Here is a 14,625-nt window from a genome sequence, read left to right on the forward strand (position 1 = left end):
GGATGGATAGTTGCGTTTCTTGTTCCCAGCATCCAGAAGAAGTAGAAAAGAAATAGCAGTGTAGTAGGATGCAGTGACATTGACGTGATACGTGTCGGTCCATTCACTCATATCCTGAGACATCAAATAGCTCTGATGATCTTCCAAGGTCTTCAGCCCGGACTTATCATCGCCCATTCCCGGGCCGGGACGACCAGCACAAAGAACGAGAAGATTGATGTACCCTTCTCTTGAAGCTATGTAGTCGACACATTCCTTGAGAGACTGCTTCGAGGTGACATCCCCGGGCAAGGCCACGATCCTGCCATTCTTCTAGAAAGGTGTATGTATGAGCGGGCTATGCCAGAACTGAGTGGGACATATATTCTTACTGCCTGTTTTGCCGCAGCTTCTAGTTTCTGCCAGTTGCGACCGATTATATAAACTTTGGAGGCTCCATTTGCTTCTAGTGCTTTGGCGAACATCAAACCCAAACCTGGAGCCAAGGTTTAAAAATTTGTAGGTTTCCAACACTTGGGGTCACTCTCACCTGATCCACCTCCGGTGATGACCGCGACGAGGCCGCTGAGATTAAACACGTCCCAGGAGGGCGCGTTGGCCGGGATGTTTTGCGACATTTTTTCGAATCTGCACTGTGATGAAGATGCAGCGTATGCGTATGGCCATGACACGCTTCCCCGTGGTGTTTTATATATGTATGTGAGTAAGACTGATTACTCAAGAACCCAATTCGACAGGTCCCAGGGTTTAAGGCGTTTCGATCGCGGACTCGCTCTAATCTCTTTATCTAGGTTTGTTTCATCGGGAAAAACTCGTTTACATCAACGGCGTATCTAGTAGCAGCACTTCGGTCTACTTTGGTGCGGACACATTGTGTAGGCTTTCGCTATTAATTGTCACACCCCCGGCGCCGTCGGAGTAATTGGCCAGTGCCCTCTGGGAGGTTTCGGGGTATCTAGTTACGCCTACTTTCTAGCACCTTGACTTAAACCTGCGCAAGCGCAAGTAAAGGTTGGTCCGGGTAGAGATGGAGAGACATGAGTTTCAAAAAGCTTTCCCCGCCTTAGCAGTTTATTTGATTGGCTGTTCATCCTCAATTTAAGCGTCTCCGGACCATAACCTTACAAATTTCAACTTAGGTTTGTTACAACCTAGCAAATTGAAGGTGCTCATTGATCTTATTTTAAATCCGAACTGAGCTATCTTGATTGTGATATGGATAAAACTTGATAAATCGATTTAGGGGAATCTACAATTGCCCAACATCCTGTTTGACATTTGGCACGTGGTCCCAGGCTGCGTCAAACCCTGCGAACCTAATCCATGCCTCGAGTTGATCATGCCCTGCGCGAGAAACTTTGTCGTTAGGAAGCCAGCTATCCACAACAGCTGTAGCTACCTTTTCGAAATACATCTCTTTCATTCGAAATTCTTTCCGATCTCCAAAGTGGCGGGTAACGTGTTGGGCATGGATGAGGGCGCGAATGATCTTGCACCCATGACCATCATCTTTGTAGTTCAGACTGCGGTCAATGACATATTTCCATCCACTACGTTCCTCTCGCGGTCTGTGAGTAAGAATAGGAGTCAAATCGAGCTTGGGACAGCCCATTGCAATGTATAACATGATGCTGTAGCGACCGAACCAGGAGAGAAGACGAGCCTTGCCTTGCAGGCCGATCCAGTCTTTATGAATGATAGAGTCTACCAGGATGGAGCAGTTTGTCGCATGCAAAAGGAAAAAGTCCATTTTCGGTTCTTTACCGAGTCGTTGCGCGCCGGCCAGGACATAAGCTATGTAAAACGGCGTTAGCGATATACTAATCCTTCATCCGTTGGGTATGCACATACATGTTCCATTGCAGAGTTCTGCAGACCTCAACTCGATTTCGTGCTCCAAAACGGTATAGCGGCTGGCGTAGTCGATGACCTTCTGTCTAGGCCCACCAAGGAGCCCCTGGTTGTCCATTATATGAAGAGGGTTGATCTTTAGAGCAGCAAGTAACTCTTTGTCAGTAACACAGAGGTCTAATGTTTCTACAAAACACAGGTGATCTTGTCGACAGGAGGCGGACTCCTCAATCTCAAGCATGATGGATGCAACGTCGTCATCATTTTGCGTGCAGGCCATGGCCAGGCCCTCGAGAACGAGAATAGGTAGATCAAATTCGATACCGAATCCTGTGTGGATAAGGGGGTGGATGAATCCTTCCTCAAGGATTAGTATTGCCGGCCCCCGAAAGCAATGCCAAAAGGAGGAGCTGGAAACAAACCAGTGACCATTCTAGAGAAAATCTCTGTGGCGCGGCTATCCGAAGAGAACAGGAAGCGGTTTACAGACTTCTCATATCCCTCCTTCTCCATTTCTCGTGTGAAATACGCGAGGTAATCGGCATACTTGTCTGGGTCACCGAGATGACGCTGTAAGGTCGCAAAGTCGGACAGTGCATTAACGATCTCAACATTCGCCGGTCTTATTTCTTTTTGATAGTCTTCTTGCTTGACGAAACTGTCTATAATGGTTTCGGCGGTGCCCCCAAGAGAGTACAATGTAAGGGCATGATGAGCCAAGTGGTTCTATGCAAGCAATGAGAAACCGAGTCGACTCGGAGAGTGGATTTTGCTTGACCAAGACAATACATACGTGCAGCAAATTGTGGTGAACCTCCTGGAAATAGACGTTGTATTTCTCATGGTTTAGTTGCAATAGTTCGTTCACTGCTTTCCAATCTGGGTCCGACCTGCTGGGCGCAGGAGTGCGCAGAGATAGCGAAAATGCAGATGTCATTTGGGATACAAGAGTAATGGCTTTTTCAGCGCAAGTTTACAACCGACCGTTGGAGGAAGCGAAGTAAAGAAAAAAATTGAGCACGACGGCATGAACATCGTACTCTGCTAACTATTTATTCCACAGCGTTTCTCCAATGCAGTTCAGCAACATCTATGCGAAAGTGCGCCAACCAATACAAGCTGATCTATCGGCTGTTCAATGTTACCTATTAGCCCCGCAACAACATCGGAGGAATTGGCGTAAAATGATGTTCCGAAATCATCCCTGCTTTTATCCCACACGGATGAAAGTTGTTGTTCCGTGTCCGCTTAATCATTACACGGAGCTCTTCTGCTGGTGATTTGGAGCGGTTGGCCGGCACGGACGGATGATTACACAGAAGCTAATATGGCCCTCTTCAATGTGAGGACATTAGTATAAATGTACAGACGTGTGCTTGATTGTCTTTTAGATAAACATCGGTGAAGACGCATCTTTTCAAATTCACACCAACTCCTGACAGCTTTGACCATGGAAATTCAAGAGCCACTTGATCAGCGCCCACCAACCGAGCTCAATATTCTCATAATAGGAGCAGGAGTGGCCGGTATGTTGTTAGCTCTCGAAAGCAAGCGCCTCGGCGTTTCTCCTGTTATTCTAGAGAGACGCTCAAAGGTTGAGTCTGCAGGTACGTCCCAACACTATATTTAGTCGTGCTTATGTTCTCAGTTGAACGATTAGCCACTTGGTGCGAGTCTAGTCTAAAGTGATTAACAGGAGATTTCGTGGTTGTGGGCGACAGTGCGACTCGGGTCTTCGAGCATTGGCCCCAGCTAAGGTCCCGCTACCAGGAACAGTCATGCAAGTGTGACGCCTACTACAATCGACACACTGGTCAGTCAGTCTTGGGACCGAACCCTCTCAAAGAAACCACAGGGCGACCTTTGGTGAGACGTGATCTTATGGGTATGCTAGAGGAAGCAGTGGTACGGCAGAAGATTCCGATTTACTTCAACCAGAAGATTGTCAATTACTTCGAGAATGACGACTGCGGAGGCGTAGAACTTTCGAACGGCGACCGCATATCAGCAGACATTGTGGCTGCGTGCGACGGGATTCACTCGGCTTCATGGCGGCTCACTTCTGGGAAGAAACCAAATGCCGTGAGCAGTGGTTCCGCTGTCTACCGCACATCTGTTCCTGCGGCTTTGGTCTTTCAAAAAGACCCTAATCTTAAGAAACAGTTCGCGCTTCGAGAAGGGAAGCCATATTTGAAGTGGTTCAACGGGCCAGGATCGCATGGGCTCGTTTTTGCGAACAAGGACACGATCTGTTGGTCCGTACACCATCCAGTAAGTCTCAGAATAAATATCGATGATGGATTGTGGTAACCCAATATCTCTTGAAGGAAAACGAGAATACATCCACTGAGTCCTGGAGTACAACTGTCGATAGCCAGGTTGTTGCAGCGCAGCTTTTGAAGGATCATCCAGACTGGTCCCCAGACCTAATGTCCCTTATACGGAATACGCCAGACGGAACGGTGAATGACTGGCTTCTTTTATTTCGCGACCCTGAACCAAACTGGGTTTCTGCCAAAGGTCGAATCGCTCAGTGTGGAGATAGCGCGCATCCTTTTTTGCCCACCTCTGCCAACGGAGCCACGCAAGCCATGGAAGACGCGATAACGTTCGCAGCCTCTGTGCGCTTGGGAATTGACTCAAAAGCCTCGTTAAAAGAGTCCCTTGATATTTACAACACACTCCGGTAAGCGCCTTAGAGCTGTTGTTTCTTTCCTTGAGGTGGTGCCCAAAGCATTCCGCGCACACTCGACTCATGAGCCGGTTTGAGGGTATCAATAAGGCTGATGTGGTACCGTACATATAGCTTTGAACGAACCTCTTGTGCTCAGCTCATGGGCACTCTGCATCGTCAAACCCACCACACAACAAACTGGGACGAGGTTATAAAGAATCCCAATATCCTGTTACAGAGCGGCCCAGGAAAATGGATCGGCCATCATGACCCGGAGGAGTACGCAATAGAACAGTTCGCCAAATGTCTTGAAAGTCTACGCAATGGTCAAGTTTTCAGGAACACTAATACGCCACCGGGATTTAAATACGAACCATGGACTTGCGCTGACATCTTGCGCCGTCAAAAAGAAGGTGATAGGCTGCATCTAGAAGGAGATTGGCTGTAGTGTGAAAGCGTGGAATTTATCGTTTCTTTACACTTCTTAGACAAGATATTCTTACGACAGTAACTAGAACGAAAAACATTTACTTGGGGAGCTTTTTTGAAAAGTTAGTAGAGACCATGGAGGTAGCGAGAACATTACGTGACCTAGGCTGAAGGCCAGACCCTGCAAAGACCCTGCCAGCCAGCGTAGCTTTACTAGATGGGTTTTTGTCTTCTTTGCCTTAAGTGTTTACAAACAGACAAAACAGCTGCGTAACAACCAGTCTAGAATTCACCGTTGACACCTGGCCTTTCCCTGCCCTCAACTAGGTTATTATAGAAGGTAAGCAAAAGCGGCAAGCCTTGCCCAGCTCAACCTTTTGCCTAGACAATGAGGAGCCGAAGAACCTCTGAATGCAGATTCCACGGAATGGCAGGTCGTGGGCTTGCTCGTTCGATCTATCTGCGTTACAAGCTGAGTATAGAGGAAATAGCAAATGATTAATTAAGTTTTGGTCATCGTAATATTGTCATGAATGGAGGCGTTCGCAGATGTAATGATTATTAGGTTTGTGGGAAGTAACGCCAAGGACTTTTAGAATCTCGAGAAGGCCGTTGAAAGAGGCGGCTTCGGGGAATGGTCTCGTTCTCCAGGATGTCTCTCAAGGCAGTGGGACTTTCTTCCACTAAGCGATGTAGTCACTGAGCAAATCCATTGATCAGCTCGATTTGGGCCAAAATGGCCAGCGCTGGTCCAATTTTCTCTTCAAATCGAGACGGCTCTATGACACAGCTGTAATGCCATGTCTCGGGCGGTGCTGAGATAAGAAAGGATGCAACAACAGAAATCTCTCTCAAGCCTCGAGCACGCATCCTCACGGTGGTTGTCCAGTCTATGACTTCTGTGGGAACTGCGTGATCAGAAGAGAGGCACAGACAGAGAAGTTTCATTAGGGCTTGCATAGCCAGTTGTACGTAAGCAAATCTCCTATGCTTAAACTTGATTAAATCCCTTTCAAATCAGGTTGCTCAGCAAGCAACCCCTTTGCAATCCAAATCAGCGTTATGCTGCAAACGAGTTGGCGGTTACATGTATGATGGTTGTCAGCACAGGATATCATCTGCGTAATTCAAACCAATCATAGGTTATCCTTAATCGGAAAATCAGCACGCATGTCTCGCATTGCGGCATAGCCGAGCGTAGTCTGGTCAACAAGCCACTCAGAAGCCGTGGAATGCGAAGGGTGAATCACGCAAAACCAGACATTCAGGTGCTGAGCGATAGTGCTGCCGAGTGAGTGCAGACAACGCAAGGGGAAATGTGAACATGTCTCAAAGCGCATGCGTATGGCAAGGGCCGTGGTAAGCTGGAAACGATGGCTAGCTGCACTCTGGAACCAACGTTATAAAGCCACTTTTGATTGTCTGCTTATGTGGCTTGAGGATAACCGTTTGTGGCCAATGCTAGTTAAATTTACTATCTGAGAAAGCCCCGATTAACACGGGGAGCTCAAAAGCCACTGGAACAATACTATTCTTTGAGACACGACGTACAATGGAGCTGTTGGTGCAGTTTTACTTGGTTAGTGATGGAAACATCGACTCAACATTGGGTGGAATGGATTTCCTTGGTACATCTTGATACTAGAATTGGTTTCTTAACTTCGCTATGGCGGGTAAAACTGTTTGGATGGGGTTGCAGCCGAGCGTTTGAATCGAGATATCGGTCCTTGAACCTTCACGCGTAAGTAGAAATCGAACTTCACACCTTTGGTGTTTGCAAATGGACACCTATTCCACGCTGACATCGATGGCCACTCCATCGCTTACATTTGAATGCGCTAGGTGCTGTTTTGATGAAGCTGAGGGGATTTTGAGTGAAGTCTTGTGATATGATCCAGTCGGCTAGACTTTCCGCACTGGAGCAACATCGAAATCCCTTGCATCTTTGCGGACAAAAGTCGTCGTATAAAGCGCCGGTTCAAAGTGCGTGCGCAGAAGACACACCTAAAATGTAATATCAAGTCAGTCGCAGAAAGCACAGAGAAAAGGGCCGAAGTAAATCGTTGGACTAGGCTGCATGGGCTTATGTTGTCGAATGTTGGCCACAGACCTCCGTTGATCGTCATAGCAGCTGATGTTTCGTCGTCAAACCTCTTCAATGCACAAACTCATCCCGTGTGGCCTAGGGTAGCTGCGGCTTGATCCACCGCTCAATGTTATAAAACTGGACGAAAGAGCTTGCCGCGCAAACTTACAACTACAAATCACCTGTACGCATGGCCAGTTTCATTCACAGCGACTCGCTCACAAGCGTGAGGTATTCCGGAGTAAAGACGTGCGTCTCAGCCCCTCCATACCGCAGGCAGTTGCCTCCTATCTGTTCTCAACAATGTAGACTGTTAGGTAACGATACGTAAATAGTTACGTAGTTATTCGGATCTTTTAGGCCGAATATGGATATCGAGCCATCGTTACTACACCTCTCCATGGAGGCGAAGTTCAGCATAGGTCGCGCTAGTCAAGGGCGGCTTGGTTTGTTGTCCTCAAAGGGATGATGAAACTTTTTATTGGAAAACGTGACTGGGGATTCTGTGATCAAAGGTCTGTCGCATGGTCCAACTTAGTCCACCAATGACGAGAGCAGAATTGGTCATGAAAGTAGTTGAGAGAGTTCAGCTAGTGAAAATGTGAGTAAAGATCTGCATTGCAGCGTGGTTAAACTCAATGCTTTTTGCTGTTGCGGTCTGTGCTAACAGCTAGTGAAGGACCACCGATGTAGATCTCCCTCTAGTTAATCCCTTAGCCGTTGAAACGTTACCCGATGTAGAGGCTCGACAAATACATTGAGCTTAGATGATGCGTGTGTTAGCTCTGGTGAGATTTTTAATCGCCGAGGCTCAGATCAAGCATCTAGGGAGCCAACCCCTTACAGCAAAAAGACCCGCTTAGAATTAACTTTCACGCAGAGCAGACGTCATCCAAGCAGCATTAGCTTATAGCGTTGCCGACGGGAACGCGCCACCCGATGCGGTTGTCGAACGTTAAGGCACTTCGGGGAAAGGCGATTCAAAGCGGAGTTCGTTCCGGTCAGACTTTGAGTACTTTGTTTATTCTTGTACGTCAACAACCTAGGCATTTCAGTATCGTAAGGCCCTTTTTTCCTTCCCAGGGATGCGTCCGTGGGATAGCGGTCGTTAAAGCCGCTCAAGTCCGGGGTAAGCTCTGTGGCATTGACACCATAACGACGCCATGCCCGCGGGCTAGGGCCGCTACTCTCGGAATCGCACCATTCCGCATCACCAAGTCACTGCTGGTGTCGTCGGGGATGACCAGAGCCCTACTGTTGAACTCGTTGACACTAAACGCATGCCACTGACCTCATTGGCCTTAGCAAGCTCCCGATGTTGTAATCTCGATCCATTGGATTCAGTTCTTATGATGTCGCTAACCGAGACTGTTGTTCGTTGGAGCCGTAGGGGTATATATGTATGTTGACACAGCCGCCCGATACCTTTCTTTCAATCACTCTCATTAACTACTCCAGAACACTACTCACAACCGTTCATCGATATCTACGGTACCAGCAACATGAAATTCCAAGGAGCTCTTATGGCTTCGTTCGCCGCTTCGGCGGCAGCCTTCCCATCTATGGCCACGAAAGAGGACCTTGAGAACTTTCTCAAGCGCAGCCCAGAGCCGGAGGCAAACCCAGAACCTCAGCTCATCTCGAATCTTGTTGGTTCGCTCACAAACACTATCAGCGGCCTTCTTGGAGCCGTCGCCCAAGGTGCTCTCAATCCTAACGACAAACGTCCGGAACCTGGTTACGAGTTCAAGGCTCCTGGCCCCGGCGACAGCAGAGGACCATGCCCGGGTCTGAACCTGCTTGCAAACCATGGCTACCTTCCTCGCAATGGCCACGTCAACCTGGGCCAAGTCATCGAAGCCACTGCCCGTGGCTTCAACATGGGACCCGATTTGTCGACAATCTTGGGTGTCTTCGCCATACTTGGTAATGGAAACATTACCACAGAATCTGTGTATCTGGGGTCTGGCCCAGGAGGCGTTGGAGGTTTGAACAGACACTCCACGGTCGAGGTTAGCTTGAACTTTTCAACGAGCCAAGACATCACCTAACAAACCCTACTAGGCCGATATTTCCCCTAACCGTGAGGACTTCTATAACGGGTGCGGTGACAACCATCATCTTTCATCACGCCTTTTTAAACAGAACGTCGATATCGTTGCGAAGAGTGGAACCAAGCAGTTTGACATGACCAACATGGGCACTCAATACCAGCAATTCTCCATGTTCTCCCAAAAGAACAACCCTTACCTCTACTACTTCCCCTTCCCGTTGATTGTTTCACTTGGCGCTTTTGCATTCTACCCACAAGTACGTGACAATTCTTTCGTTCGACTTGTAACCAATACTGATTGTCTATTTCTTAGTTCTTCAGCAACGGTACATATGGACTTGGTGGTGTCGCTAACTACGAGTCAATCTCTTCTATTATTGGAGCCAAGTACGACGGCAATACCGGCGACTTTCAGTACGTTCCTGAGACTTGGCCGGCAAACTGGTACCGTCGCGCCACGCCCTATGGTGCAGTGCAGACTCTATTAGATGCTTTTGTCGCGATCTATCCTCGCAACATTGTTGTACCCGCTGTGGCTCAGCTTGGCACTGGTAACCTCAATGCCACAACATTTCTCTGCGATTTATACCAGGGGATCAACTCCGTTGTTCCTCTCTTCGTCGCCGGCACCACCGAGGAGGTTGCTGCTGCCTCTGCATGGGCCCTCTCCAAGCTTGACCCATACCTCGGCAACACCGCGCTTGGTTGCCCAACCAGTGTTCTCTCACCCAACGCACCCAGCCTCCTCTTCCCCAACGCAAACAACAAGGGAGGCCCTCTCAACACCCCTCCCAGCGTTGCAAAGAATGTTGGGGATAACGTCTACTACAAGACCTACTTTTCGACAGCTCCGGTGACCCCGGCATGCTAAACACCTATAATTGTACTACTTTTCGATCACAGTATATAAGCCGACTTGTTGGTTGGGTGTGTGCATGATCCGTGTTATTGGAAGGATGATAGCGTAATGATCAATTGCATTTGAGTGATGATTGTTGACATAGTCTTATATTCTACATTAATACAATGTGTGTTAAACAAACTGCCTCTAGAATGTGCATACACCTGATGTTACGGCGCAGAATGTCGCTTGTTTTACAATCCTTGCCAATATCACACACTCTAGCCTTCCTACCCAAGAACTGCAACCAAAAGCATTTGAGGTCAGTCTTTTGTCAGTATCAACAGTATGTCGGTACCATTAATACCACCTTTCTTCGTATAATATCGCCGTCCACTCCTCGCCCTGTTTTTCGGACTCTATATAAGTATCAGCCCTACAGAGTCTGTTCATGTCAGACGAGAAATATTGTCTGATTGCTGCTGGGTTGCTTGACTTGCCGTCAACTACCCGTTGTCCTTACATTGCCAACACCGCGCTCCACTCGACCGCCACAGTTCTCCTAGCAGCCGGCGCTACTTGAGCACACCATCACTCTGAGCAGCATCAGCTGCTTCATCATGGCCGTAAGCCAGCAGCTCGTCGGAAAGTGATGGAATTGAGATGGCCGCATCTCTAATCTATGCTTTGGAGGTGGCCGCTGAGGCGTCAAACGCTGCGAGATCCATCATTACAGCTGTAGCTAGATATCATCCTACAACTTCTACAAAAGATAATCGCCTGGGTCAAGCAACCCAGATAACATCGAGGTCCCTTTGTAAATGTGTGCCTTTCATTCATGAGATCATCAAGTCCAATTCTGAAATGCCAACAGCCACGTAAAATCTCGTGCGGTGCTTCATTGGCTTTGGAACAATCCGACTTGCCACTCTTGCGTGAATTCTATTGATCGACCCTTGCATCGCTTGCAAAACAAGCGGCAAGTCGAGGCCCGGAGCTTGTTCGCAGGCATCCCTGTAGCTGTAGCTGGGCCGCTCTTATCCCAGGCAAGTTGAATGGGTTCTTGATGCAAGAGGAAATAAGCCCTCCGAAATCAAAAGCACAATCAGAAGCTGCCGCCAAGTCCAAGCAAACAGCCCGGTATCTGCATGTGCTGCGGGGTTAGGCATTACCTAATCAACTGGAAATTTGGCAATTCTCATTCGCAGTGACTGCCCTGGACTCCGGTGTCGACAACGAACCCATATCAAGATCGTGGATATGTCGGCTGAAGCAACCATACCGCCGGAACAGAACTCTGGTTCAATCTACGACCGCGATGCTATTGTCGCAAGAATCAAGCAATACTATGAGCTTCTTTCTAAGATGGTATCGTTCAGAACTGAGCATATCGAATACCCCCGGAAGGAGGGTGGGGCGTCGACATTATCCCCCTTGAGAAGCTGCGCCGCCTCGGCTTCAACGACAGAATGATTGACCTGATCCGGCATTTGCCATACGTTGCCAGCAACAAGCCCATATTTCCATCCACCAAAACCGTCATCTATTTTCGAAATGTTCTTAATGAACCCGACGACGATTACCAGCTCGAGGATCCCAATCTCGTCGGACTCTGGCCGATGCCAGAGCAAAGAATCCCCGAAGGCATAATTCCATTGTCCCAGCCGCTGGGAGGAGACACACTAGGGATGTGGTGGTTGCTTGATACCAAGACAGGTGAGTCGACAACTTGATTTGCTTTGTGTGGGCCCCATCTTCGCATGTCTTTTGACTTTGTCCATCGCAGGCGAGCTAACTGCTTATGACGCATTTATTTCAAGACCGGAGGAGGAGGTACCTGAAGATGAGCAGTGGCGCACGGCGAGACCTGTACCCGCTACCGCGTATTTTGACGGTCTGTGCAAGTGCTTGATATCACTCGAGATGTTCCCTGTTCCAGGTGACTCTAAAGGGAGTGAATGGCAAGTGTGGCAACCGAAATGGATGCCGTCCGACCAGAGATGGACAGATGTGAGTAACAATTGGTGATGGGACAGAAGGGAATGGTCCATTTACTAACGCAGACGAACAGGAAGCAAAAGAAATCTACCACAAGTGTCACTGGCCAGATATACAAAGATTCCAGCGCCGCAAGTGCCGGAAGTGCCTGGTAGAGATGCAGGATAGACTCACGACGGAAGAAAGCGAGAGGAGAAGGGCGGTAGCTTCGCAGACTAAAGGTTGATTCCTTTATATTAGTTTAGCATACACTTTCGTCCGACGTCACCGTACTCTTTTGGAACAATTGATACACACTATGACTCTTCTGAATGACCCATTTCCACCGATAACCCCGGGCAGCCGGAGGGTTGGAAGTCCCAGATCCTGCTACGACCCGTGGATACCGTTCTCCGTGAAGCTTCCGGTCGGAAAGCCTAAGACAGCTCTTTTTCTTAACGTGAAACGGGACATATAATTCCAGAACGAAAACAAAGAACTTTACCCACACGACATGCTTCAACAACCAGAAAGTGTGCAATTTGCAAAACAGTACTACGGCCAACATGTCAGGAGCCCACAACCCAATGCCTACGTACCCGAGATGTCGTCATACCCAGTATAAGCCAGCACCAGTACCCCCTTGTGTGTTTTGCGCAGCTGAAACATTGCCATTTCGAACTTGAACAGAGTTGCTGCGGCGAGCGTGTGCTAGAAACGTCAACAATATTGTTGATTCAATAACCGGCGTGAGGACTATGATCATGATAGCACAGCGTCGAAATTCATCGGGACAACAAATCGTCTCAAAGCGGAACGCGGTGTGGCGAGCAACGGTGTTTTCCTATCGATCTCACTTTGTTGCTGGTACAACACCCATACAGTGCAACGCGCCGGATAACATGGGGACTCACGTTTACGATCCAATCTAGTTTAGTACACTTGCTTAAACCTCCTGATAATATCTCGATAAATATTTTCAAGTGCTATCAATGACCGCGCAATGTACACCATAATCTCAACAAAACCCTTCATCTCATAATCCATCTGGGTTCGCTCATGGGAGTTTAGAACACCGGCTGGGGCAGGAGTTATCCAGCTGTGGCCAGACGCCGATTCTTCTAGAGAATGGTTCTGTTATTAGCACTAAGGATGGGTATAGGCACATGGTCAGATGCAAGACGATTAGATCACGGTCATTCCATCAATGTTATCCCGCAGCAGCCTAGTGAGCTGATGTCGACGTGTCTGAGTCCCAGGCCGATCAGCCTTTGCCAGTCCCACTTTGCCAGTGCATGCAAGGGGCGCTAAAGAGAGAATGCGTCCTGACCTCCTAACAGACATAATCATCGAGATCAGCCTTCCACATTCCTCAAACCCCCCCGAGTCAACCTATACGCAAGTGTTTCTTGCGTCTTTAATTGGTGAAATTTCATGCAATGTTTTTCTAGGGGCGATATGGCTGTACAACTGGCGCAGCCGTTTTGTCTCACCGGCTTCCCGCAGGATTGTCTTACAAGATTAGTCCTCTGGCCGAGGCTGAGTCTTGTGGAAGGAATGAGGTGCAAATTGCCGCAGGTAATCCAAGTAGAGGCAGAACGCTTTAGTTGTCGGTCGTTACACAATCGGACGGGTGCTGCCGTCCGTCCCAATTACTATAAATCCCTAGCAGAGACACCTGGGTGATTGGGTTTATAGGTGCCCATCTTCCTTCCGATTTCGATGTAAGAGTATCAACCCCCACAACACATCATGGCGTCATCTCTCCAATTTTCCGGCCACACCTTACCTGGCATCTCTGTTGCGCTTCCAGAATATTTCCCGCGACAGCTTTTCTTGCTCATTGTTCGCCGGGGAAGAACGAGAGTCTGAGATACAAACGGGCTTCACGCATAAACAGCTACCGTGCACTTGCGACGAAGCAGCCATCTCCAACTTTCAGCACCGGTTTTGTCGACGCATTTGCCTTTCTCGGCGTCAACGAGTCCAAAACTTGCGCAAACAGATGCAGAGGCACCGAGCTTGTTCTCTACGTTGCATTGGTTAATGCGACGTGCTGCTGCAGCCAACTTGGCACAAGTGCCCCCGTCTTCTCCAGGACCAGGACCACGATTACTTGCAGCATCCCTTGCCCCCGCAAGAGTGCTGTCAACTGTCGTGGTAATGACTCCACAGCTTCCACAACTGTGTCCTTGTCTTCGAGCACTGGAACCACTTCAAGCTCGTCTATAAGAATTGTCGACAACACTATCAGCACGAGTTCCTCACAGACTTTGACATTCGTGTTGTCCTCTACATCGAACAAATCTTTGTCAAGAAGGACAATTCTATCGACGTTGGATACATCTACCAGCTCTCAGTCCTCTTCTTTGCCCAGGTTGCTGGAGCTAGCATTGTGCCCGTTGGATGGTGGTCCTCCTCCTTGAACGACATCTTTATAGAGTTTGTCGATGTCGTACACCGAAGGACTGGAGGAAGAATCGGTTTGCGAGAGACTACTCAGGCAGCTTCGAGGAGATTGGCATGCAAAAGGAATACCGGTAGAACATCCACGCGACACTTTCTTTTCCGGTATTGATTGCCAGTTGCTTGGGACAACAATGAGCCAGTCTGTCAATTCCAGTAGCCATCTGCTTCCACGGTATCACATTTCTCCAAGTCACCTAAAAGTCATACGCAGGGGTTGAATGCAGCCAATTTGGAGCTTTAAACAC

At 48.5% G+C, this 14,625-nt stretch overlaps 1 protein-coding gene across 1 annotated transcript; it reads left to right on the forward strand.

The window, feature by feature from the left end:
• Positions 1-8,542: 8,542 nt before the first annotated feature.
• Positions 8,543-9,964, forward strand: ColSpa_06051 (aromatic peroxygenase; the record flags this gene model as incomplete). The annotated part of the gene is made up of 3 exons (XM_049272263.1): positions 8,543-9,052; positions 9,105-9,350; positions 9,407-9,964. The coding sequence occupies 3 exons, from the start codon at positions 8,543-8,545 to the stop codon at positions 9,962-9,964; spliced, it is 1,314 nt and encodes a 437-aa protein (XP_049128220.1).
• Between the last annotated feature and the right edge of the window lie 4,661 nt (positions 9,965-14,625).

Source organism: Colletotrichum spaethianum (genome assembly GCF_022836535.1).
Source record: "Colletotrichum spaethianum MAFF 239500 DNA, contig14, whole genome shotgun sequence".
Lineage (NCBI taxonomy): Eukaryota > Fungi > Ascomycota > Sordariomycetes > Glomerellales > Glomerellaceae > Colletotrichum > Colletotrichum spaethianum.